At 31.5% G+C, this 26,264-nt stretch overlaps 2 protein-coding genes across 6 annotated transcripts; one reads left to right on the top strand and one right to left on the bottom strand.

The window, feature by feature from the left end:
- Positions 1 to 296: 296 nt before the first annotated feature.
- On the bottom strand, positions 297 to 14,452 carry LOC106687830 (coiled-coil domain-containing protein 102A). Of its 3 annotated transcripts, none has more exons than XM_014431961.3 (8): positions 11,151 to 12,015; positions 9,996 to 10,233; positions 9,734 to 9,917; positions 9,432 to 9,657; positions 6,668 to 6,874; positions 5,523 to 5,719; positions 4,578 to 4,655; positions 297 to 1,269 (listed from the first exon to the last, which is right to left on the bottom strand). In XM_014431961.3, the coding sequence occupies exons 1-8, from the start codon at positions 11,349 to 11,351 to the stop codon at positions 1,194 to 1,196; spliced, it is 1,407 nt and encodes a 468-aa protein (XP_014287447.1). In that variant the 5' UTR covers positions 11,352 to 12,015; the 3' UTR covers positions 297 to 1,193. The 3 variants fall into 3 exon arrangements, with proteins under 3 accessions (XP_014287447.1, XP_066908157.1, XP_066908156.1); XM_067052056.1 differs by lacking the exons at positions 297 to 1,269; positions 11,151 to 12,015 and adding exons at positions 1,311 to 3,012; positions 14,102 to 14,452; XM_067052055.1 differs by lacking the exon at positions 297 to 1,269 and adding an exon at positions 1,314 to 3,012 and having other exon boundaries at positions 11,151 to 12,021.
- A 112-nt stretch (positions 14,453 to 14,564) lies between these two features.
- LOC106687831 (glycine-rich selenoprotein) lies at positions 14,565 to 23,160 on the top strand. 3 transcript variants are annotated; one of them, XM_014431964.3, is made up of 5 exons: positions 14,565 to 15,055; positions 17,991 to 18,075; positions 18,396 to 18,500; positions 21,440 to 21,535; positions 22,899 to 23,160. In XM_014431964.3, the coding sequence occupies exons 2-5, from the start codon at positions 18,023 to 18,025 to the stop codon at positions 22,900 to 22,902; spliced, it is 258 nt and encodes an 85-aa protein (XP_014287450.1). In that variant the 5' UTR covers positions 14,565 to 15,055; positions 17,991 to 18,022; the 3' UTR covers positions 22,903 to 23,160. The 3 variants fall into 3 exon arrangements, with proteins under 3 accessions (XP_014287450.1, XP_014287448.1, XP_014287449.1); XM_014431962.3 differs by lacking the exon at positions 14,565 to 15,055 and adding an exon at positions 15,296 to 15,849; XM_014431963.3 differs by lacking the exon at positions 14,565 to 15,055 and adding an exon at positions 16,315 to 16,496.
- The last annotated feature ends 3,104 nt before the right edge of the window (positions 23,161 to 26,264 follow it).

Here is a 26,264-nt window from a genome sequence, read left to right as displayed (position 1 = left end):
TAATAATAGCAATATTTTAAAATTACAGATTTTTAAGCTAAGATCAGCACTTACTCTTTAAACTTTTTGTGTTTAAGGTAAGAGCGTATATAACTGAAGAGACAAGAGCGAAACATACCCACCTATTTTATAGTCTTAATATAATTTTTTTCCCAATGTAATTGAGTACACTTTGTTTAAAATAATAAAAAAAAATTCCTTCAGTTTCTTAAAGCTCTAGAAAAATAATTGGTTTTATTATTCATTTAACCTGTTTACCGTTATATCCTCCTTTTCTCCTGACTCACTTTCACAGGAATTTTTTTATTATAGAATGAACCAATTAATTATTTTCAAGGTTTTCTCTAGTAAGGGATAGTATGAAATATTTAGTGACAATGTCAAAGTTAAATTATCAAGAGCCTACAACAGTCTAACTTTTAAAATTTTAGTCTGCACTTGCCCCAAATTATCTTACTAACCATAGTTATTGAATTTTACCTTGTTTATTGGTATCTCATACATAGCAATCGGGGAATATTCCTTAAACACAATTTTAAAAACAAAATGAAAATGAGATAAAACTTTCATTTCCCAAGTTTATAGGCTCAAACCCAAAACATTTCTTCGAACAATGGATAAGAAATTTTGTTGGACATTGGAAGAATTGAATTTATGACATAGTATAGTAAAAAGTTTTTTGTTTCTTTCATTTACCTCATACCATTGCAACATTTCATTTATTCCAATCCATTACTTTAATTTAATATCACTAGGTAAAACATAAAAAATAAAAAAAACATAAAAAGATAATTAAAACAACAAGTAAAACATAAAAAGATCATTAAGTTCTTTGAAATGCAGCAGAGACTTAAATGTAGGCTTTTAGTCCAATAAATTGTAACAATTAATATAAAGTTTTAAAAAAAATCTTTTAAGGGATTTTGCTAGTTCATAACTTAAATATAAGTACCTTTTTATATTACATACATTAAGGAACAGAACCTGAAACATTGAATAACAGAAAAAATTGAATCTAAAGAATAGTAGTACAAAGTTCTATAATTATTTTTATCTTCATAAAAATAACAACATATAGTTTAATTTGAGCAAATATTTTACAATATAAAATACTTTTTTTTTTTGATCAAATAAAATAAAATTTTAAAATATATAAAATCTTTGGTATAACGTTTGAAAATGAATGTTACTTATCAGTATGTATCTTCATCACTTTGATCATCTTCCTGAATACTGGGACTTCGATGAGAACCAACAGAACTTCTCATTCTATTTAAATCAAATAGTTATAAGTTTATAAAAAATTAAAATATATGAAATATATCAGAACATTTTATTTAGATTAATAAATTATAAATGGTTGGCTTCATTTATAATAAAAGTAGCTCAAGTAGAGTTTATTTATCACAAATTTCTGTTAACTGTTGATTGGTTACTAGGAATTGAGAAGATTGAATCTAAAAATTAGGAATAAAAGACAAAGTTTAATAAGTTTTCAAATGGAATCTGTATTGGCCAGAGAGACCATTCACAAAAAAACAGAGTTTGGATTTATAATACAGGGGAACCTCATTCATTTGACCACAAAAGGACCAGGGTTGGACTAACCAGAAATGAAAAAATTACACGTTTTAAATATTAAAAAAAAATTTAGGTCCCTTCACTGTATATAGTGAATTTATAATAAAATGTACATTCACCATGCAAAAATTTTATTTAATTTATGAGAAAATAGTTTACATAATTACAAAGATGCATAAAACAAATACAATATGCAATATTTTTCATAATAAGCAGTTTATTATCACATTTATAATTCTTGAAAAAAGGAGTAAGTACGTAAAAGTTAAAAGAAATAAAAAATGAATGCTTAAAAATCTTCATTATTTGATTTTAATCAAATCCAATTTTCGGGGTCTTACTGGTATATTTCACCATCTCTTAAGCATCTATATCTCACCAGCTGTTGATTCTTCATGTTCTTCAATATATTTTAACACAATCTCATAAGTTTCCTTAGTAAAGGCGTGACTGATTTCTAGTTATCAGATTTTTTGAAGGTTTCTCATACCAATATCATTTTAAATGACTAGATAGAAATGGGTTCAGATGAATTAATGTTAATAGTCGGATTAGCAAGGGTCTACTGTATCATCATATGCATAATATTAACCCCATGAAAATGGACTCATTCCTATATGGTAATCCAGGATAAAAAACTAAAGTCCATATGGGTTATCTGAATAATTTATCTTTATCCTTAAAATTGCACAATACACATATTGTACATCTTTCCAATGGTTTAGGGCTCCTGCAGTCAATTAAGAGCTTAATAGTTGTAACAGACTTCTTCTAATAAGTTGAGTAATGGAGAAAACAATAATATAATAATATATAAAAAAAAGAAAACTTCTTGAAGAAATCTAACTCTAAGAGTGGTTGCAAATTAAATTATTTTAAAAAAGAACAAACCGATTTTATAAAAAAAGCATTTAAGATATGGTATGTACCTTCTTTTAATTATGGTTCACAGTTATGAACTGCATACAAATGCAAAAAATATTGAGCTAAAAATTTTGATTTCAAAATCTCAGAAGAGTAAATACAAATGAAAATATGAATTACTTATATTTTTATTTTGAACCTCGTTTGAGTTAAAGCAAAGACAGTAAATATAAATGTTATAATACTAAGGATATTAACCAGAACAATATAGGAGAAATAAACAATTTAATAAATACGAGGGGCTGGTGATCAGCACCAACAAATTATAACAACTACCTGACAATTTAATAACTAACAAGTCCCCAATAGCAGTCTTTATATAACTAGTTCTAAAGCCTGAACTAGTTCTATACATTAATACTGAATCAACAGATCACTGCTTTAATTATAAAAATATATAAGCCATTCAAAATTAGATTATATTATAAATGATCTACAAGTATGTCTTCAACTTGTCTAAGATCTTCTTCGACGGTAGTGATCACTTCAGGTATTATTATACAAGTACTATACGTTACCATTTAATCCCAAAAGGAAGCAAAACATTAAAAGAGAAAAATGTTAATAGAATTGAAAGACATTACAAAAAATAGGTGTACAAAATTATTTTAAAAGACATAAAATAAATACATTGATGAACTATGAAAGATATGTATATTTATGCTACAAAACATAAACAATTTAAATTTCTACACACCCATGTTCCTCTATAAATTAAAATAAAGTCATGATGCTCAGTATTTCAGATACTTTGAAGCCCCAATTACCCAAAATTATTGAGACCAAATCCATACCGGATTAACAAATTTTTTGGATAAAGTAAAATCATTTTTAAAATAAACTTAAATAACATAATAACCTGTGATTACATGATTTATCAAACAAGATTTGTCTAAAGATAACCATATCTAACGATTAACTGGGTTATAAGAAAGTGGAATACTACCAAGTACATAGTATAAGTTAAACTAAATTAGGAAGCAGATAGAAACAGTTGTACAGAAAAAATTAAATAAAAACTATAATAACTGAGCTAAAGTGTTATGAAGTCCATAAGCAACCCAGAACAGATATTTTAAAATCATACTTGACTGTATTTTTAAGTTATGCTACTCGTTTGGCACAGAAGTTAATGCTCTTTCTTTAACTATAACTTTTTTGATAGAATCTATCGTTTAGGACTTAGGTAATAATTTTTAATACTATTTGCAGATGTGTGATTGGGTTTCTCCTCCTGTACTATGAGGAGCTTACATAATTTGGCTTCAAGGGTGATGTATTCTTCACTTTGACAAACAAATTTAGAATTTTTCAAACTAGTTTAGTTCAATAATACAGTAATTAGTTCATTATAATAGTTAATTTTTAAAAATATGATGTATATCAATTTGCATTATTGTTATTTTATTGCAGCCTTAGATCATTTTTACTTCAAAGAATGACATCATTTCGTTCCCTGATTAAGTGAACTTTAAAATTACAGAAGTTCTTATTTCTTACCATACTTCTTGAGTTATGCACAAATGAAATTCTCTTTTCTTCATTCCTTTTTTTCTCAAATATTCACACATATATGAAAATGTAAAGGGCTTTAAGTAAAAGACTTTAAGGAAGTTCAACATAATCATTGGAGTTGTTTCAGTGCTACAGTTTAGATAAAAACACATTTTTCATCTGCAGTATAACAGCTATACAAACAAGGTGTCTAATTTGGTACAAATGCATGGAAAGTCAAAATCCTACAAAATAAAAAAAGAAAGAACAGAATCGGCCCATTGGTTAAAGAGATAACTGTGGCATAGACAGAATTGATCTTTTTGTAATCAGGGTTCTCTTAAATAGATAGATCTGTTGAAAACTATACACCACAAATTTGTATCCAGTTACAATACTCTCCTTACCTAGGGTGGGTTAAGGAAAATAAAAATTTAGTTAGGAACTATCAATTAATTCACCTTGGTATCATAATTTTAGATGTAACGAAATAAAAATAATAAATTTCTAGATTTGTAGCCGGTTTGGAGCTTTAAAGTATTCATCAGATTGTAAAATAAACTGAAGACAATATATACCTGGTTTGTAAATGTTGCAATTGCACCTGGAGGCCTTCAACCTGTTCTTGGAGTTCATCGTTAGTTCTCTGAAGTTTTCTGTTTAAAAAATAAACACTTAATCACTATATTTCAATCAAATTATCAGAATAACGTTAATGCTTCAATTAAAAAGTAATATGCTTCAATTAAGAAGATAAAACATGGTGAGAACTTTGGCAACACTTAGTCCAATGTTGTTCGACAACTTGATTTTGACTTCATTTAACTTATCTACTAAGTTGGGCAACATACATGGTTGGCCAACCAAGTTACATCATATATTGGGTGCTTTAAATTAAATTATGGAAAATAAATATTTAAAAAAAAACAATAAAATTGTTCTCCACTTTGAGAAAGCGATTATTTCAAAATTCTAAACACTGTAAATGGCAAAAGTCTGCAACTCTTATCACTACAATTCAATGATTTTTTTTTTTGGTTCATTTTATTTAATCATAATTACAGCTCAGAATTGTCGATAACATTCATTTCATATTTACTGTTTGAGTTACTCTTTATTTATTAGTTATTACTAATTTGTTTTCTGTTTCTTTATTTATTACTTAATATTTAATTATTTATTTACAAATATATTACTACTCTATGAAATATTTAACCCTTCTGGAGACATTTCTAAATGGCCTTTGAGTCGAATCCATGACTCAATAGTTTTGGTTTTGAAATGCAAATGATCGAAAAGACTAATACAAGATCAAATAATATACTAGTGAAGTAATTAGATCAGTAAACATAGAATATCGAAACATTACTAAGGTATATTGTCGCTTACTTAGATTAGCTAATTTGTGTACAATAGTTCATTATCATGCATTGTAATTAAGTCAGGAAATTTAAGTCCATTAAAATGACGGATTGTTAAAGGGTATTAAAAAACATAATAATATTACTTCAATTCCTAAATACCTTATATTATTGGTAGCGGAATCCACTTCATCTTCAGCCACGGCTAACTCTCTTTTCAATTCCTCAACTCTCCCTCTAAGTCGTTTAACTTCATTTTCATATTGTTCTGCTCGGCGAGTTGTATGAGCTAATTCAGTTGTTTTGTCAGCTAGAGTTTTTTTTAGTTTATTCTGACTATGTTTTAAGTCAGACAGTTCCTAAATTGAAACGTAAAAATACAAATATAATATCATATGAAAACAATTAATAAAATGTTCATTATCCATGAATAACAATCAATACAGTTAAGGTAGAATCTGAAGAAATAGTATAAAGAAATAAAATGATGATTATCAGATTGTTTTAGTAGCGAAATAATTATTCCATGGATGTTCTATATTTTCTTGTTTTTTAAACATTAAGGAAAATTCAATACTTAAAAATTGAATAAAGTAAATTACTAAATCAGAACATTTCGAGCCAATTAAATCATTCTCAAGTTCCATATATATTATTTTCCAGTGCAAATTAATCAAACATAATGGTATTAAAAAAAAATTAAACTTTCTTAGTCATGTATCACTTTAAATAAAAAAGTTAATAATCATTCTATGTCTTTTAAACAATCATAACAAATACTTTAAGAAATTAATCATTTGTTATATTGTATAGCATAATTTTAATTGAATGAAGGGCATTTCTCCATTAATTTGAGTTCTTATAAGTTATCTTTGACACTTGTTCATGTTCTCTATCTTGTATCATATTGTTAGACAAAAAAAGAATATTATCCGGGAGTTTTGTGGGTATAAGAGAGTGATTTAAACTTAGCTGTTTCAGAGTACTGCAAGTAAAAGGGGCAGTAATCAGGAGGTCAGCTGATCAATATGAAGGGGAGACAGGGGAATAAGGAACAAACAACTTCTGAACTATTTCAAAACGTTCATAGCTTGACTAAAAATACTTCTTTAAAAAATTATATAACCAAGATATAAAATTTAAAAATTTTCTAATGGCATTTTGACAAACAAGTACATCCTAATAACTATAATGATATCTGTAGAAATAACTTTTATGAATTTTAAGAAATAAACTTTCATTCTTAATAAAAAAATATTAATGTAAATTAGTTGATAAAAAAATATGATACCATAAAAAACATTTACTTTGGATTTATCATTCAGTTCTTGCTGGAGATGTCTTAAATCCGTATCAGCAGCAGTTTGGGGTCGACTTCGTCGCTCCAGCCTTTCTTGCATATCTCGCACTTCTGCCCTGAGGCGTTTGTTTTCACGTTCAAGGGTAAGTTTTTCAGTTTCTAATCTTTCCCTTTTACCCCACTCAGCAGCATTTTCAGCCTGAAGCCTTTCAAGCTATAACAAATAAAGGAAATTTGAAGGAAGGGATAATGGTCTGGCGCAATCATCAATTTAGATATGGAAGTTATATAAATAACAGTAGATTTAATAAACTATTAAAGGACTAATTTTAAATTATTTTTCATTTTGTCATATATCTGATAATGAACGAACTCCTGCTATTGGGTAAAAACCGGTTGGAGGACTTGTAAATAAATAAACTATATTCTTTTAAAAAAGGTGAAAAAAAATAATCTGAACTCTTTAATTGGATAGATAAAATAAATCAATATCTATTTCGACCATATAGTCCAAAATTGTTTTTGATCCAATATCTAATATTATTACTACAATTATTGGAAATAAAAAACATGAATATAATTTATACAAGGACTGGTGTAACTAAATTTTATTGTAAACCAAATTTCTTGTAAACTAAATTCCATCCTGTTTCTTCTAATAATCAGTAATATTTATTTTCATAAATCATTATTCTAAACTTTCCCGAGTGTTGAGCTCAAATGTTCTTTCGAATTTATATCCAATTTATATACCCATAGTACATATGTATTTCATGTCTGATTACCCTCTTGGTATCTCCTGTATTAGTCTTGTAGATGGATATCTGCCCTCTAATCATTTTAAGGTCCCTTGCTTGATCCTCCCTTATAATAGAATCTGCCCTTGCCATCATAAAAGACAAATACAAAAAAATCCAAATAATTCAGTTTGACATTTCTCTAAATTTATTCAAGAAAACAAGTTTAATGCTTAGAAAAGTAAACTTTGCTATATCATTTTTATAATTCAAATATTGAAAATTACATAATTAATCATCCCTTAAACAGTGATATCTCGTAACTTAGAAAAATACTTTAAACCATTTAAAAAGAATAAATATCAGAGACATCCCAAAGGAATTTTCGAAGTAAGAAAAACTTACAAAGGTGTCCCACAAAATGGTGCACTGATTTTTTGAAGTATTAAAATCATACTAAGTAATAATCCAAAAAAATACAGGTAATACAAAATAAAAGGACAAGTACAAAAGATGTATTAAATATTTATAAGTTAGAAGAAGTAAACATTTAGGAACTGCTGCCAAAAATTGTCGTGCATTATAAGCTAATTTTTAACTAAAGGGGAAAGGAGTAAGTGAGTAGGGACAGAAATTTTTCCTCTTGAAAGGCGGTTAATATTGTAGACTAACCTAAGTCATTCATAGTCGGGATTGTTCTGGTTATCTTGGTACACTATGGTCTGGAAAAAATAGTTTTCCGCCATTTTGGGGGATCTAGCATAAAGGATTACCTAATTATGTATATTACCAAACATTTTTATGGTGAAATGCTGAGGCATTTATTTATTTATTTTTAATTGAAGGAAGAAGGTCCATATGGTGGTAAAAAAAAGTACTCTGACAGTAGAAAACTATTTATTATAACAAAAGTTTCAACCAATGTAGCAGGATTCCAATCACCTTCGAAACCCCTCATCCTTTCTCCCTAAAAATCAGTACTTCCCTTAAATCTAATGACTACCTTATTTTCACCAAATTTAATAAATATAGGTGATTTGAATGTTACTATGGATAACACAATACATACTAAGAAGAAATTCACCAACTCCTATCTAACCAAACCACCTACAAAACCCATAATCCCATCCACTTACCCATATCCAAATTTAACTATCAGCTAAAGCATCTTCTTAAGAACAACCAAGTCAAAATCTGAACTTGACATGGGGCTCACTCATCCCATATATTTTTAACATCTTCCTCAATGATACAAGAAATGACTGAACAACAAGAATGTTAACGACCTCTTTTTCGACTTCTCAATTCTAACAGAATCCCTAAAATCCTATCTCCCTTTTTTTTCCACTTTCACCTTTGAATGAGAAATTATACTCACACCCCTTCATTAAATTTTTTACTTATGAACAGCTTAACACCTAACATCACACAGAAAATATAAGACTTACAAAAACCCAACAACCTCATTACCTCCTATCTTCAATTCTTCCCAACCTACTTCAACCCTTTCCTAAACCAATCCCTTCCTTACATTCTATTTCTCTCTGATAACACACATTAATCCCTAAAATCTACTATTCCTTCATTATATCTTGGTCTTAAATAAATAATAATGGTTTGTTTTAAGGACACTTTCAACAGGAAAGCTGATAAATAAGATATAAACGCTTCTTATAACTATTTCCCTACTATTAATTTTTGTATCATTAGAACTTTTCTATGACCTATGCCTTATCAATTAACACATCTACCTTATGTTCTGTTTAATTAACACATCTACCTTATGTTCTGTTTAAGAGTATAGCTTAGCTTTTCCAAAAAGTTTTCATCTGAAACCGTCATGCTAATTCATTCATTATGAAATGATCTATGAAGATGAAAACCAGGGTTTGGATGCATTTTGTGTTTAAGAGGGTTCAATGAAAGTGCCTTTCTCATATGCTATAGATATGAGTATTATTTAAAAATTAAAATTAAAGGATATTATTAAAAATATTTTTTCTGATTACAATAAACTATAATAATTTTTATAACCTGGGCTCTCAGTTCAGCAAGTCTACGATCCATTCCTTCTCTGGAAGTAGCTTCGTCAAGAAGGTCAGCTTGTATTAAAGCCACTGCATCTTTGTATTGATCCTGCATATCAAGTAATTCTCGAACAGCATCTTGCCTTGAGGCTCGAAGTTCTTCACATCGCTCTCGCCATTCGACTACTTCTGCCTCTGCTTTCTCTGCCCTTCTGTCTAATTGACTTTTCTCCCTTTTGAAATAATAATAAAGATAAAACATAACTATTTAAAAAAAACAACACAATAAGAATAAAGACAATTGCTAACTCTCTTTCAGCTTGCAGCGTTTTTGTAGCTTCATCTAATCTCAGTTGAAGCATAGACAGTTTTTGATATAATGTTTCTGTATCTTGACAATTAGTGTCAGAACTACTGATTTCTAATCTCACATCTTCACCACTGCCTGTTTCAACAGCAGAATCCTTTTCAGCTTCTCTATCATCTGTTTCAGCTAATAAAAAAATATACGTTTTTAATAGTAAACATTTTATATTTTAAGCTTAGATAAAAAACAAAACAAAGATATTACTATCTCTAGGAGTATCAGATTCTGTAGTGTCAAGAGCTTCCAAAAGCTGATTATCCCACTGGCCGGCATGTTTCAGAAGCAATAAATGAATCCTCTCCAGCTCTTTTCGCATTTGCTCATTATGGGATTCAAGTTCTTGTTTTTCACGTTTGTAAGTAGCAGCATCTTTTAAAGCAGAATCAAGTTTTGATCTTAGAAGTTTAGCCTCATCCCGAGCTTTGTTTCTTTCGTTTCTTACCTAAAAACATAGAAATACAGGTGCACTGTAAAGTTAACAGAGAAGTAAACTATTGGCTTACAAGATAATCATGGCAAGTTGAAGACTGCAATTTGAAATTTAGAGAGGCAATAATTTATACTATAATTTACAGCTTAAGAGTTTGTTTGATTAGCCAAATTTCAGAAATTACAAATCCAAATTGAAAAAATCTTTTTTTGTCAGATTCAACATTTAGTGAAGAAGAGTTTAGCAATATAGCACTGTGCTATGCCCATAGAAATGGAGCAGTAACCATAAATAAAAAGCTTATGTAGGTACTTGCCCCCATTCATTGTTATAACAATGCCTCTAAAGATGAGATATTAATAGGATTTTAAAATAGGATGGTTCTTCTCAAGATATGGAAAGATGAGTTTAAAAAAAAAGTACTCTAAATGAATAAAAAAAAATTGTGTAAAAAATGAAAAAAGTTGTTTTGAAAAATTGAAAACTTTACCTCTTCTCCGATATAATAACTGTCAATTTGAAAAGTGAGTACTTACACTAAACACTTGGAGATAAAAATATTATTGATGAATAAAATTTTTCTTATTTGAATAATGAAATCTGACAAACATAATTTTAAAAAAATTGGTGTTAGTAAGTTAAGATAAAAAGGAAGTTTTTTATAACTCAGATTTGAAAAGAGATGTAAACAAAAATCAATTAACAGAGCAACTATTGTGTAATGAAGATTCAAATAATAAAATTTCTCAATTTACATGTTTGTAAATAATTCATCAAATAATCCGTGATTATTTAGATAAATGTACCCTTAGAAAAACTAAAAATTTAATAATGATATACCTAACTGTAAATAAAAGTTAAAAGCTGAATAATCATAGGTTTATTTACACAAAATAATACAATAAACCAATAAGTAAAAATAAACAAACTTTGCTCCATTTTTCTCTCCAATTGGCTGTACAATCAGACCACCATCTCATAGTTTTTTCCATTTGTGCAGCTCGAGCCCGTGCCTCTTCCAGCTCTCTTTGCCGCAGAGCTTCTTTAGCTTCCCAATCTGATTCAACATAACCCCGAGAGGGAATAGAACCATCTTGCCTTCTTGAAGATGTGCCACTGCTATGAGCCATCTCCCATAAAATTAAATACAACTTCCAAGACAGTTTTCTATGCGTTTACATAATTGATCAGGAAATGTCACTTATGAGGAGTAGTATACTACTGATTTAAAAATGTTAACTCATTCAAGAAAACTAATACTTGGTCTAAACTGTTCAATCATAATAGAAACATTTCAGAAAAAATAAATCACAAAAACATATTTCTGGTCAATTAAAAGGTCAATAGGAATATTTTATGAGAAGTATATAACAATATCGCGAATTCTACATTTTCTGAGTTGGTTAAACAAACTATCTTCAACTTCACAAAAATTACCGGACTTGACTTAAAACAGATTAGTGCTTGCTCCAGGTTAAGAAAACTTCGTAATTTTCAGATTCAAATATTAGATGGCGCTAGTGCTCATATTATCTGAGTATTGAAAACCCGATTTTTTTTTTATTACTGTTTAACTCATTATAAGATTTGGATGATTCTGTTCCATAAAATATAAAAATGTATATTTATAGTAGGTTACAAGCAATTATTAATGAGGAGTCAACGGTGACAGTAATAGCGGGCTTTTACACTTGTCGGTGTTCTGTTACATTACTACAACTTCCATTCTTCACCCCAAATGGGCGGTGTAATTGTAACGTTCTCAATCAAGGGTTTTGAGCGACTCTCTCTTTCCATGAAATTTCGCACTTAAAGTCTTATACAAATTGTCGTTATACTATACTTCGGTAAATGTGATGAAACATCATATGCCAATCAACGTCCATGTGTAAGTTGAAAATTAAAAAATTCTGGAATCTCCTATGTTCCAATGGCTGTAATTTCAAACATACTGAGTCAAGCCTGGTCATGTCTGAATCCATGTCCACTCAACTCGTATGCTGATCATAGTAAGATGCAGTGATTTCTCTAGGGCTGAGGTTACAAAAAAGAATGTGCCACATTAATTCATGGGTCTGTTGAGGATGTCTATATAGGTGTGTCGGTTGGTCGATTACAGTGTTACTCCAGCCTGATGACTACTCCATAAAAAGCCCTCGACAAACCATATTCAGGAAATTTCTTAGGAAATGAGTAAGGACGACCGTGACACTAACATAGGTAGAGGACAAATAAGTAGGCTAAAAGATAGGAAACAGTTCTAGTTGCAGGGATGAGCCTGACGGACTAGAACTGTAGACAGGAAAGAGTACGAGTTGTTTAATGATCTGACTCCAATTGATAATGTTAGGCACTCTTGACCGGAGGGCCTTGACAATGCGTGTCCAAAATAGGCAAGGTAGTTGATTAGGAGGAGAATAGTTGGGGAGAGACTTACAATCATAAGTTCTCTAAGAATGGTAACCTCGTCCTACAGGGTACTATTCCTGTAGGTACAAAGAGAAATGCAAGCCCGATGGGTAGCCAACCAGCGGATCTTCCTGGAAGGTAAAGCAGGGTCCACACTATGCCACGGTAGGCCGGTCGGGCACGTTTGGGCCGGCACGACGTCCACACCGAAACGACGTCCACACCGAAACGAAGCCGACCGGGTTATTTCTACCTTATTTTATTATTATTTTAGTTTCAACACCAAGACTGGTGACTTCGTTGAAGAGTACTTTTTAGAAGTTTTTTTAAAGTGTCCTTAAAGTGTTATTCAAAATGATTACCGACTATGACTTCGCTATGTCAGCCATGGCTGTGGTGAGCCTCCAAAAAGACGTCAAAGAAGATTTTGGATTCGCCCGAGCCTTAGGAGAGGATGACAGCTGTACGGTGCTAGCGAATTTTAGAGCTTTAATTGTAACTGAAGCCGCTCGGGACGTCCCCACTCTATATTTTTGTTCAGCTCGGCTCGGCTTCCTTTGATCTGTACCGACGTTATGCGGGTTGGAATCAGCACGACCCAGGCCGGCATTTTCTAACCCGGCAAAGCCGCCCGGGGTGTCTACATCAACGCGGCTTAGCCCGCCCGGCCTACCGCGGCATAGTGTGGACCCTGCTTTAAGCATCTCAAGTCTCCTGAGGAGATATTTCTCTTGAAGGCAAATTTCACACTGAGACCTTCTGATTTTGGCATAGTTAAGTCTCTGGACTATTAAATACCATCGAGAGGTACTACGTGCAAGACGTTATCTTTATGTAGATCAGCAGATTCTATTAGAATCTTTATTAAATTAAATGATACATATATTTATATTACAATATCTTACATAATTATTACATAAGTATTAATGTATTTACAAAGTATAGTACAAATATTATTATCCGGTGTTAGCTTGTCGCCAGTAGTACTTCCCGTGCTAGCTGGTAGGTTGCGTCATGCCAGACCAGAATGGTTTAGGCGGCTATAGTACACATGGTATAGACTAGTAGGTAGCGGTATCACTACACAGGGACCATCCTGGCGGACTAGCACTGTTTTCTGCACAGTTCTAGTCCGTCAGGTTGATCTCTCAACACTGTTATGAAAGTTCCACAGATGAAACATAACGCAATTGTAATTGTGATTGTTGCATGTGCTTTGTTGTATAGTTGATCATCAAATATAATGTGTTTTGAAGAGTTGTTGAAGGTAGTACCTTTTATTTATTACCAATTAACCAACACATCCATTCAAAAAGAGAACACCATAGAACATGCAGTAGTTCACTTGTTATCGTTTATCGGAAATCTATTGTTGAACGGATCATCCTAAACAATGAGATCCGTTGCTGAAACGCATATATCCAATTTTGAGAGGGTGTCTGAAAAAATAGAGGAAAACTAAATTATTTACCATCATTCGTATGTCTCAAATATTGTGTTGCATTCAATGCATGTTGCTTCCATTGGGACCCGTTATCATTTTTTTATTAAATAATTTGCAACGAAGTTAGTAATGTTCTTATTATAATCGTTGCTAAATTAACTGATTACTATTTATACTCAGTCACGATCATTCCACTATGTTAATTGCTTTAGTACACAATCTTCGGATGATAAGTCGGTGGAAGTCTTCTTCCTCATCGTCCAACCATCTTTTGCGGGGTTTACCTCTCCTTGTACTCCCATCCAGCACATACAGCTAACGATTGAGCACCAATGCAAAAACAAAAATTATCTCAATGCAAAAACCTTATTGTTAATAATTGTTTTGGAAAGACGAATCACACATTGCAATTGTAGGTTATGTTAATGCAATTTTTATTTGTTTTCATGAGATTAGAAAATTTGCACATATTTCTAAGTTAGGTTAGGAAAAATGAAATTGAAGGTACTCTCTTTTACGATAATTACACTTTTGAATTAATTTTCTTAAAAGAGAGAATCTTTAATTATGTTGTTTTTAAGTTAATGGAAATGTACTTAGCACCACTGCGAAGTAAACCATCGATATTTTCTTTTATCTAGGGAAGGCGGAAAAGTAATATAAATCAATCAGAAAATGACCGAAATAGCGTGGACATTTTGTGTTATAGATCATTTAAAATTATCAGTACTACGTTTACCGCACTTCCAAGATAGCTCATTTAATCTACTCTGAAAGTGGAACGCTTTGATAGTAAAGCTATGTCTATTCAAAATTTTACAGCGTGTAAATAAACTAACCTATTTCGGCCATTTTATAACTTTTTCTGTTTTTCACACTCTCCATTGATAGACTAAGGAGATGTAATGCCATCATGAAGAGTAAAGAAAATTCTGTTAACTAACCAATAACTTGTTCACTTTGAAAATCGAAGGATATTGAGTAAGTATTCTCAAATTTCAATTTAACAGGTATTGGAATGTTCTATTTATTAAAAAACAACGAAAACTTGCTTCAAGAATTCATTGGCTCTAAAATATATAGCGATAAAAAAAATATGTTTTTTAAAAAATGTTCACTTTTTTGTAACCGCACTCCAATCATCTCATATATGTATATTATCCACGGCCAAAAATCTAATTATCAGTACACTTTTTCTTTTGTTTTCATAATTTACAAAATAAGATGAGATTGTTCTAGATTTTTTTTCTTCTTCATTTTCTCATATATTCGGATAAATTTAGTGCAGAGAGGTAGCTAGACATTTCAGCAAACCTCCAAGGAACCATCATGAATAGATTGACACAGACATGACCTATGCAGAAGATGTCATCACTGGCAGAAAGCTTCTATCATTGTCTGAGGCTTCTCAAGAATTCCAGGATGTTGCAAATAAACTTGGTATTTTAGAAAATGCTGGGATACGTATAAAATGTATGGAATCCTCCAGAAGTTAAAGGCAAAAACCCGTGCTTTACAGCATATGACAGATGAAATAATAAAGGATGCTTACATGCTCTCCGAAAGGCACTACGTTTTCGAAATCACTCCCACAAAGCGAAGCTTACGATATATCTGACTCTCATCAGCCCTGCAGTGGCATATGGCAGTGAAACGTGGGGAGGGCACCAGAACTGTTGGTTATTGACCAAAATATTTCGCCAAAAAAAGTTCTAAAGTTGAAAGCAGAAGAGTTATAATGTCAAAGTTCCACAGAAGCCGCCCATTTTTAGACGGTATTTTTCCTGTCTTAAACAACAGATATATTTCTTAATATTATAGATAACTTTAGAAGGGGCTAACTCAAAAATTTTAATTCTCACCACTTCTCAGGACAAAAATGTTTTGTCATTTTTTGGAAGTTCTAACAATTAACCTTAATAATCCAAGTTCTAAAGTTGAAAGCAAAAGAGTTATAGGGTGTCAAAGTTGCACCAGTTTCGTGGTAGATATCATTTAATGGTATTCTTCCTGCTTTAAACAACAAAACTATTTTTGTAATTAATTGAGAACACTAGAACTCTTAGGGAGGCTACAACTTTAAACAAATTTCAAATTTTCAGATGAGGATCAAATTCACTGAAGTCTAGTCCTTCCCGTAACTAGAACGGTTCCTGCTTCTGTTCCATAAGAACGGTCCTACTAGTTTCGGTAATAGGTTATTGGTATATAACGGCTCCTAACCAATAATTTTATCACACATCTGTTGCAAAAGGTTATCTGATAACAATTTTCTTGTGGGTAGTAACCTTCCATCTTTTGTGGTGTTCATTCAATGTTGATATACAGTAATTATTAATTCAAAATTAGTATTAAAAGCTCATCCATTTAACAGACAAGTTATTTCATGAACTATAGTCTAATATGGTTTATGTTGGAAGAGGTAAGGGCTTTTATTTAATAATTGAAATTAAAACATTTAAAAAAATCAATATAAATATTCATTTTCATTGTATGATTAACAAAGGTACAAGTGTACAAAACAGGTTTCAATGGGGCTCTACTTCCACTGAAAAGGATCGCTTACGAGTTTATAAAAAATTATTTATTTTCATAAGTGTAATGACTGATTAAAACTTCCATTTTGTGAATGTTTAGGCATATGCTTGGTTTTTACTTTTACATTTTACATAGTGTAAAAATATTTTCTTTTTTGTTATTCTATTTTACATTTTACTTCGGCAAACCAATGTTTTTCTTCTTAGTTTTAGTGTATTTATTACAGCCTCAGTCACCATACGATTGGAGTGCCAAAGAACAACAAATATTTAATCATTCATATCTATTCTGATCTTATTTCAGCATAGGGGTTCCCTTAACCAGTACCTACTGGTACAAATACTTTTCATCTGAAGCCACATTTACATGTCAGGTTTTTCTTTCAATATTTTAGAAGTGCATCTTAGCTACCCTAGCATTTTAGCATGTGATGCAAGAGTGCACCACTATTTTCATTGAACGTTTTTTAACTATTGGTTTTCTTATTCTTCTTAGTTGAGACCTGGCACCAAGCAGTTTTTTCTCACTATAATAATCTTTGGAAGATTATTGATTGACCGTGTGTAAAGATGAAAGGTATAGGGTCCGGGTGCGGTCAAAAAAACTCAAATAGTAGAATTATACTATTTTATTGAGCCAACGTTTCGCCCCACGTTGCAGGGCTTCGTCAGGGCTATTTTGACGGCAGTCACTTCTGTTGTGAATTCACTTTTGTTTTGACTGCCGTCAAAATAGCCCTGATGAAGCCCTGCAACGTGGGGCGAAACGTTGGCTCAATAAAATAGTATAATTCTACTATTTGAGTTTTTTTGACCGCACCCGGACCATATACCTTTCAATTTTATAATAATCTTTGTTCCTCTCCTAATATCAATGTTGTTCCATCAGATTGAATTCTAGAAACAATCTCTATTGAGTTTAAACCAGCAAAAAAAGCACTTCATACTTTCTGTATGACCACACCTCTCAATGAACTTAATATTTTGTAATAAATACAAAATTTGAATAACTTTTTAGGCATTTATTGGAAGGAAATAAGCTCTGGTTTCGTTATGAAATATTTTATAATGACTCACCCTATGGGTAGTAGTCAACATTTATTGACCTGAAAACAATTTATATGAAAATTATTTTTCTATTCAGCTCCTATAGTTGAACATGATCTCCTTCCTAAGCATGGCTACTTATTTCTTTTAGTTAATACGTTGTTTTATTTTTGTGTAGTTATCTTAAAATATAAGTATTTTATATTATTAATTCATATAGTAAAATGATGCTCACATTATTAATCTGGTTCACTTTACCTGTATTATATATTTGATAGATCAAATGAGTAATTAATAAAGTTAAGCAGTAATAATTTTTTTACTGTTCACAGATGGCACCATTCACCAAGAACAACCCTGGGGTATGGATAAAATTTTGGGAATTTTTTCTGGCATCATAAATCTTATATTTGCCTTGTAAGTGAGACATTTTCAACTTCCACCATTAAGTTTCAACTGATCTAGATAACAGATAGTCTAGTTAATAGTAAAATTTAAATATGAAATTTTATATATATATATAAACTGGCTACAGATATTTGTATGGAATTTGTGAGCATTTGTTCATATTAGCAACAGATCTGTTAATCACAAATTATTTTCACTAGTAAACCACTTTTGTTTGATTTTCAATTTGATTGATAAAATAATTCAGATTTATAATATGATGTAGGAACTAAAATGATGCCTATCTTCTAGACAAACAATTTTGTATGATCTGTAAAATTGCCTTTCAGTTTTCAGACAATGTTGCCCATTGATAATTCAAGCACAAGGGACAACTTTAGAGGCAGTTCTGGGCGCCGTGGTGGTGGAGGAGGAGGAGGAGGGTGGTATCCAAGGTTTGTGTTAATAATCTTTTTTGTATTATTAATGCCATTTTTCAAAATTCTCTTTACCACCTAGGTGGTAAACTTTCCATGAAAAAACAACATTTTCTGTCATTGGTCAGGAGTATGTAGCACCAACATATCTTAAAGAGTTTAACCGCATAAATTATTTTTGTTAGGTCTTGGCTCCCAATCCACATGTATCAAAATGGTTTCAATGGTTTTGATGAAATTTGCCTTAAGTCGTTTTCTTAAAGCATAAATTAATTGTCATTTTGAAAGAACCGGCAGACAGAACCCCTTTTACTTTTAATAGAGTACATTTTCATAATTCACTTTCAATCAAATCTCTGGAAATGAGTACCATATTTTGGTCCTGAATCCAGGATTAAGCCATCTATTATATATGCTACTTCCAATATTTGGGTATCTATATATGTTTATTTTGGTTGAGGTGGAAGTGTGAGCCTCAAACAAGATTTATTGTTATTATTATATATCTATTTATGATAGGACCCATCTTATACCTCAGGAAGTTAAAAATAAACTTTACTGGAATTTAAACGTTTGCTCTAATATAAACTATTGGATTGTTTCAAATGAAATTCCAATTTTCAGAGAAAAGGTTATTTAGTTAAACAATTTTATTCAAATTATTTACCTTCATTACCTAAATATTTTCCCCAATGTGTTATCAACTTTTCAATCCCAGAACTGAAAATTCAGGGTTTTGTGAAGAAATGAAGTCAGAAAAAGGGCATTTGACCTGAGAATCATTTTAAAAAATTTTAACTGTAGTCCAAATTTTTGAATTGATGGAATTCAGTTAGAAGAGATAAGTCAGGCGAATAAGATGGGTTTGGAAGAACTTGATAACACAGCTTGTTTAGATTTTCACTGTTTGTTGTGAAACATGAGGTCTGGTGTTGTCATATAGAAGTCTAGGTCCATTATGATTAACCAAAGTAGGTTGTTTTTTGACAAGTTTTTGATGCATTATGTCAAGATCACTGCAAAAGAATGTGAATGTGATGGCTTGATCACTGGATAAAAAGGAGAAATGAATTAGTCCTGCTATTGATCACCATACAGAAACCAATAATTTTTTTGGATGCAAATTTGATTTCGGCATGTGCCCTGATCTTTTGTGGATATTTAATCACTGACCTGACTGACTTCTGTTGTCACATACTATCCACTTTCCATTACATGTGACTATCCTTTCGAGTTAGGGCTCTTTTTTTGCCTAGTAAGCAGTGAAACACATGTCTCGTAATGCCGAGTGTCCAAGTTTAAACTCATAAAAAAAATTACTCGAAAATCACATGTTTCCATGGTCATATTTGATAGCATACTAAACAATGTGCAATCAATTGGAATGTAGATATTATAAAAAAAAGATATGATTAATAAAAGTTCATTACAATCTGTAAATATAAACATAGTAAACAACAAAAGTCCTAATCCTACTTTGAATTTCTGAAATAATAAAAACGGATGTATGAATATATGAAATGACCCAATAGTTAATATAATGAATATTTCATTTATGTTTCTTGAAAATGTCGATCAACCTGATTACTATCCCATTTATGAGTAATCATTGACATCCGATTCAATGCATATATGCCACTGCCATTTTTGGCATCAATTAAGTCTTTTTTCTAAGGAACCTCTTTAAGTGATTTAAAATGTAATGGGTAGGATTAATATTTATTTAAAGGAGAATAATTGCTCTACATATTTCATTTAAAGATTTTTTCTGTATTTTTGGCACTTGAATTCTTAAAGTTTATGTGAATTACTTGAACAAATTTATGAATATTACTTATATATTTTAGTACCTAGGCCAATTATTTTTGTATGTACGATTTATTATTGCTGTTAGTTTTGTCAAGGGATGATGTGCAATTGTGTGATTCTGCAAGGGTTATGGGAGAGGAGGGCTAATGGTTAGGAGTCTGGACCACCATATAATTAATATCTTTTGATTTTTAGATCTGACTTACTGGAAGTTTTGTAAAGGATCTGAGATTTGATCGAAACTTTTACTTTTTTCAGTATCAATATAAAAGCACCAAACTCTGATTTATAATGAACTTTCTCTCTAATTACAGTATTTTTGTTGCTATTGTTTTTATCATTAATCATTTCCTTGGATTAAATCAGGAATAAACTCGACCTTACTTTTTTATAAACATCACCAATACTGGCTTGCTATCAAAGATTGATATTTTTTTACTAAACTGATGAACAATATCGAATTTTGAAAGTAAGTTGATATACTTGGATGGATGGACAGTTGTTTATGTGTTTTTAATTATTTTTTGGACTCTCCCTAAATGCTGCTGGGTGTGAGAAAAGAGTAACCCATTTTGGTGTTGTGTGATATATGTAGGAAGGGACAACGTACCAAGGAGGATGGTGGTTTTGTTTTGTCCTGTACCGTCATCGGAGAATAGTTTACTTAAAATTTTTTACGCTAAATTTCAATTGATCAGTACTATAAATGGTAGAATATTATTTAGGCTAATTTAATAGAGCCTTCTCTAACAGAGCCTCTGCTAATTCATCTTATTCTCACTCTGTGTGTAAATAAACATAGACTTCTTGTTTTGTAGAGCTTTTGAATATTCTTGGCAAATGGTAAAGTTACATTGATGCCACACTATGTCTACTATTATACGCTGGTAAGGGAATGGAGGCAAAAACTAAAAAAAAAAATTCAATTCAGTAAACTGTTTACTGGATGAAGAGAATTTTGTAACTATTTTTTTTTTTAATATAAAAAACAAAAGAAAGAGATAATTTTTGAGAGATCTTGCCTCTTTTCATAGTTCATAACCCTCAAATGTACTTTTGTTTATTAGAGAGTTAAAATGTATTGTTTTTAACTGTTTAAGTGGCTATAGGAAAAGATTTGTCTATATTATTGAAATTACTTGTTTTAGACCTCCTGGTGGTGGTCCTCGCCCTGGCAGCAACATTCATGGCTTGGGATCAACTCCACCTGACCCCCCTCCAGCATGCGGCAGTTGCTGTGGAAGGTATTTTAATTTACTTATAGTATTACATCAGTTATATCTTTATTTATTATTATTATTTTTTTATAAGATAGTTAATTTCTTTTTTAAGTGTTAAGAAGCATAAGATCAAACATAGTAGAACATTGTTGAACCATATTTAAAAAATAAATATTTTCTTATTATAAATTCACAAAAATTATATAAGTCTTAAGGTTTTAAACATTTACACATTAGTTGATGTACAACTTGTTTTCTTCATTTAAGTACTGCAACATGACATGGAGGTGCTTCTTTTTTTTATCTCTGTAGTGGTATTACCCTCAAAAGATTTGTCATCATTATCATGGGCACTACAGCCCAATATGTGTCTTTGCGCCATCAAGATGTCACTTCCATTCCTTTTAGTGTGCCAAGCTTTTGTTTCAAGGGGTTTCTGGACATTAGCTTTTACCTCTTTTGCTAAACCCAGTTGTGGCCATTCTCTTTTTCTTTTTTCATCCATACACCTTTTTTATTTTAATAGAAATGTGGGTGACATATGTAAGGTCATGAAAAGAAAGGAAGATAGTTCATAAAGAAGATAGTAAATTATGTGAGGAGTCAATGATTGTGAGGTATAAAAAGGTTTTCTTGAATCAGGTATGATGGATAGATAAATAGGGGGCTAAACAGTTTTAAGACTTAAATATTATCTGAATCATTGTAAAGAAATTTTGTATTGAAATCTTCTATAATAATTATATAATGTAGTTTGAAAGAGGGGATTTGATGATGGAATCCAATTAGACTCTATAAGAGATTGTGATGAGGAAGAATTCAGTAAAAAGTATTATGATGAGGAATCTTTGATAAAGGAGATCATTCAAGGATTTCAATCCCGTTTCTGCCATAAATGATTTGACTAACCCTTTCATCAGATCATGGATTGAGTGGCCTAGCTAACCTCCTTGTACTTTGTATATTGTTATCATTAAAGAAGTAAAGTAATAGAAGAGATCTAATTACCTGGTTTTTGGACCCCATTGAAACCCATAGCTTTTGAATTTATTTCCTTATATTACATATAGTAATGAGGTACAAAGATATTTGAAAATGAAAACCTTTTATTTACTGATTTTACTAATGTTAGTATTAAAACATTAGCATGATACAATAAATTTCATAATTATCTACTTCTTACTTGCTAATGAACTTTTTAAATTTTTAACTGAATGATTGATTAGCCACAAAATATAAAATAATTCTTTTTTTGTTTGTATTCAATGTGTTTTCTAAACTTTTTTTTTTTTTTAATAAAGTCATAAACAATTTTTATGCACCTTTTGAGAGTATGCAGTTAAGAATAAATGCTTATTGAATATTAATACATGTGTTGTGTTTCTAGGTAACATCATGAGGAGACTGGGCAACAATTAAATAACTCCTTACAATAAAATGTATTTAAGATCTATACTATTTTGTTACTAATATTAAAAAGTTTCTATTAATTATTTAGCATAAATTTATATTATGATTCTTATTAAACTTATTATAAATTTGTATATTTTTTTTATATCTGTTTCAGTTCTATTTTTGTAAGTTGTAAGAATGAATATTATGTTAATTTTTATTTATGTAAATTTCAATAAAAATTCAATATGTATTTACTATTTTTATTTATTTTATTTAATTGGTATCTTTAAATCAACACTACCAAACTTAAAAAGTAATATATTTGAAAGCTGCATGCAATCAATAGTAAAATTTGTTTTTTCTTTCTAATATGAAGTGTTAGATCTTTATGTAAGATGTAAAGATCTAAACTGAAAAAAATAAATAAGCTGAAATGTGCAAGACTGGTGATTGTTTGGTTTTACTTTAAAATTGTAATACTACACATGTATTTTCAAATACAGACAATGTTATCAATTATTCATTCAGAATACTCTTCTAATATTTATTCCATAATAAATATTTGAGGTGTTCAGTTGTAAAACATGGTAACAGCAAAAATGAAAACTTTTATAATGGTAAATTGTTTGTCAATTACAATGTTATACTTTAATTAGCATTCACTTACCATAACTTAATATCAACATCATTTATTTAATTTTGTAAATACATATGCTTTAGTTTCAATATCCCTTGAAGAAGAGTTGAGTTCCCACAACAGAGTTCTTAAAATCAGTTGACTAAATGCAAAAAATACTTTAAGGAATAAGGTAAAATACAATATATAGCTGTTATATATATGTATGTATGTTTTATTTATTTTTTTTTTTTTTTACGAGGGTCGGTGGAAATCTTCAAAAGATACGGATAGGCCCGTACCTATCCATGTGTGGGATTTTTACCCACTAAAACCACCGCCCTATACCTGTTCATTCCTCTCCATGGGACTGCCGCTAGGCATTACTTAATGGAGGGAAATGGCTGAGTGCCTTCTAGCCCTCTCTTCCTCTCTCAACCTCTTGAGGACTACTGTGGTGAATCTCTAAACTGTATTCCAATGCTGGTCTGATAGTAGCATATAGCTTATCATGTTCTCTGGCGTGACGTGTCCTCCATGCACTCTCTCCAATTCACTTCTTTCTGCTGCAAAGAGAATGCATGTATGTATGTATGTATATATATATATATATATATAAGTTAAGTATCGGCTAAAGCAAAATGTCAAAAAAGAGAAGAAGGAATAAGATCTAACAAGTTTGAACTCCTGTAGCATACTGGCTTTATTGGGTTTGGTACATCTCTTTATATACATTCGATCGGCTGATCTCCTCAGTTAGCTGACTAAGACTGTAACTCCCCCCCCACCAGTTTACAACAATCCTCATAAACTTCAACTTTACAATAAATTAATATAAAATACAACAACAATAACTATTTACAATAAAGTATATACAATAAAGAAAACAAAAGATTGACACTCCTCATAAACTCTTATTACAAACTAAAAATAAAGCAAAACAAAATAAAATCATGAATTTATACAATTAAAAAAAAATGCAACATAATTTATTCAGTACATTGCCATAATTGAAGATGAATTAAACGAAAATTAAATCACCACTTAAGAAAACAAAACAACGGATTAGTTGAGATGAGAACACTCACTATGTTCAATTTTGGTCATTCCGGTGGTTTTTGTCTCCAAAGTAATTTGTCTTTTCTTGTCATTAATTATTTCCTCTATGTCTCCTTGTCGTTCTACAGCCAAACTCTTATTATTCGAAGATTCTGCCCTACCATCTTCTGCTTCATCCTGATCTTCCTCTCTAGGCGTCCATTCTCTCATGACACTGGATGGTTCCCCATTTCTTGTTCCACAGCGTTCGTGGTTATGGCTCGAGACAACCAATCGGCCACCACATTTTCTGTGCTCCTTCCAGGGAGTTATCCTGGCTGATGATTCCTTCAGTTTTCCCTCCCTCTGGACTTGTCTGTGGTCAGTGTGTACCTTGAATCTTCTGCTGAACACATATGGTCTAAAGTGATCGAGGGCCCACACTATTCCTAGGAGTTCTCACTCCATTGCGCTGTATCTACTTTCCGTCTCCATTAGGAGCCTGCTGGCATATGCCACAGGGCGCTCTCCCCCATCACCCTCCTGAGACAGTACCGCTCCTAGCACATACTCACTTGCACCTGTGGTTATCATGAATTGCTGATTAAAATCTGGAAAGCTAGTCTTCCAGCTCCAGCTCTTGCTGCAACCTACCCATGTACCATCTTATATTGTCCTCCATCATCAAGGTGACGATCATCTTCCTACCTTTCTTGAGTTGATTGTTGAGTGGAAGGAGATACTCCGTAATCTCTGGAACAAACCTCCTGTAATAATTTAGAGTCCCCAACAACCTGCGAATTCCTTTTATGTCACTAAGTACCACCATGTTCTGAATAGCTGCATCTTTATCTGCGTTTGGTTTAAGTTTAACTCCCTCCCTAGAAATTGTGTGACCCAACAAGTTTATCTGTTCCTGCCCCAGCGCCGACTTTTCCCCTGATAATTTGAGCCCAAGATGTCTTATTCTCTGGAACACACTACTTAAGTGTCGCACGTGTTCAACCTCGTTCTTACTGAACACAAGGAGGTCATCTATGTAAATCTGACAGTCAAATTCGTCAATTCCTCTCAGAAACTCGTCCATCAGGTGCTGAAAGGTTATGGGGGCGTTTTTGAGACCAAACGGCATCCTTGTAAACTCATAGTGACCTCTCTCAAAAGTGAATGTCATCTTATGTTGATCATTAGGGTGCATTTTAATTTGATGATACCCAGCCTTCAAGTCCAATGGGCTGAATACCGTTGCCCCGCCCAGCCTGTCTAAAATGTCTTCAAATCTGGGGATCGGATACTTTTCGTCAATGGTATTCTCGTTCAGTTTCCTGTAATCTATCACCACTCTGTACTTTTCAGTCGTTTCACCTGGCGCGCTCTTCTTTTTAATCTCCCAGAATGGACTATTGTATGGGAATGTACTATCAATAATGATTCCCTGTCGATTTAAACTTTCGAGTTCCTCCCGGATGTGTTGACGTAGTGCCTGTGGGTATCTCCTCTCCTTTACGTATGTCACACTGTTGCTGGCTCCAAGTCCTCAGCTTGATTGATTGCCCCAATCCTTGCACCCTCGTTCCTTTGCTGTTGACGACATTTGTAGGTTTTACCTCCTATTTTAATCCTCCATTTTCCTTTGCTATTCTTAATCCAAGCACCCACCTTCCCTAGCAGGTCACGCCCCACAATTACTTTATATTCCTTCGG

The sequence above is a fragment of the Halyomorpha halys genome, unplaced genomic scaffold, assembly GCF_000696795.3.
Source record: "Halyomorpha halys isolate HHAL.00 unplaced genomic scaffold, Hhal_1.1 Scaffold1015.1, whole genome shotgun sequence".
NCBI classification, from domain to species: domain Eukaryota; kingdom Metazoa; phylum Arthropoda; class Insecta; order Hemiptera; family Pentatomidae; genus Halyomorpha; species Halyomorpha halys.
The sequence above is the reverse complement of the archived record's forward strand: the minus strand, read 5'-3'. Positions and strand labels throughout refer to the sequence as shown.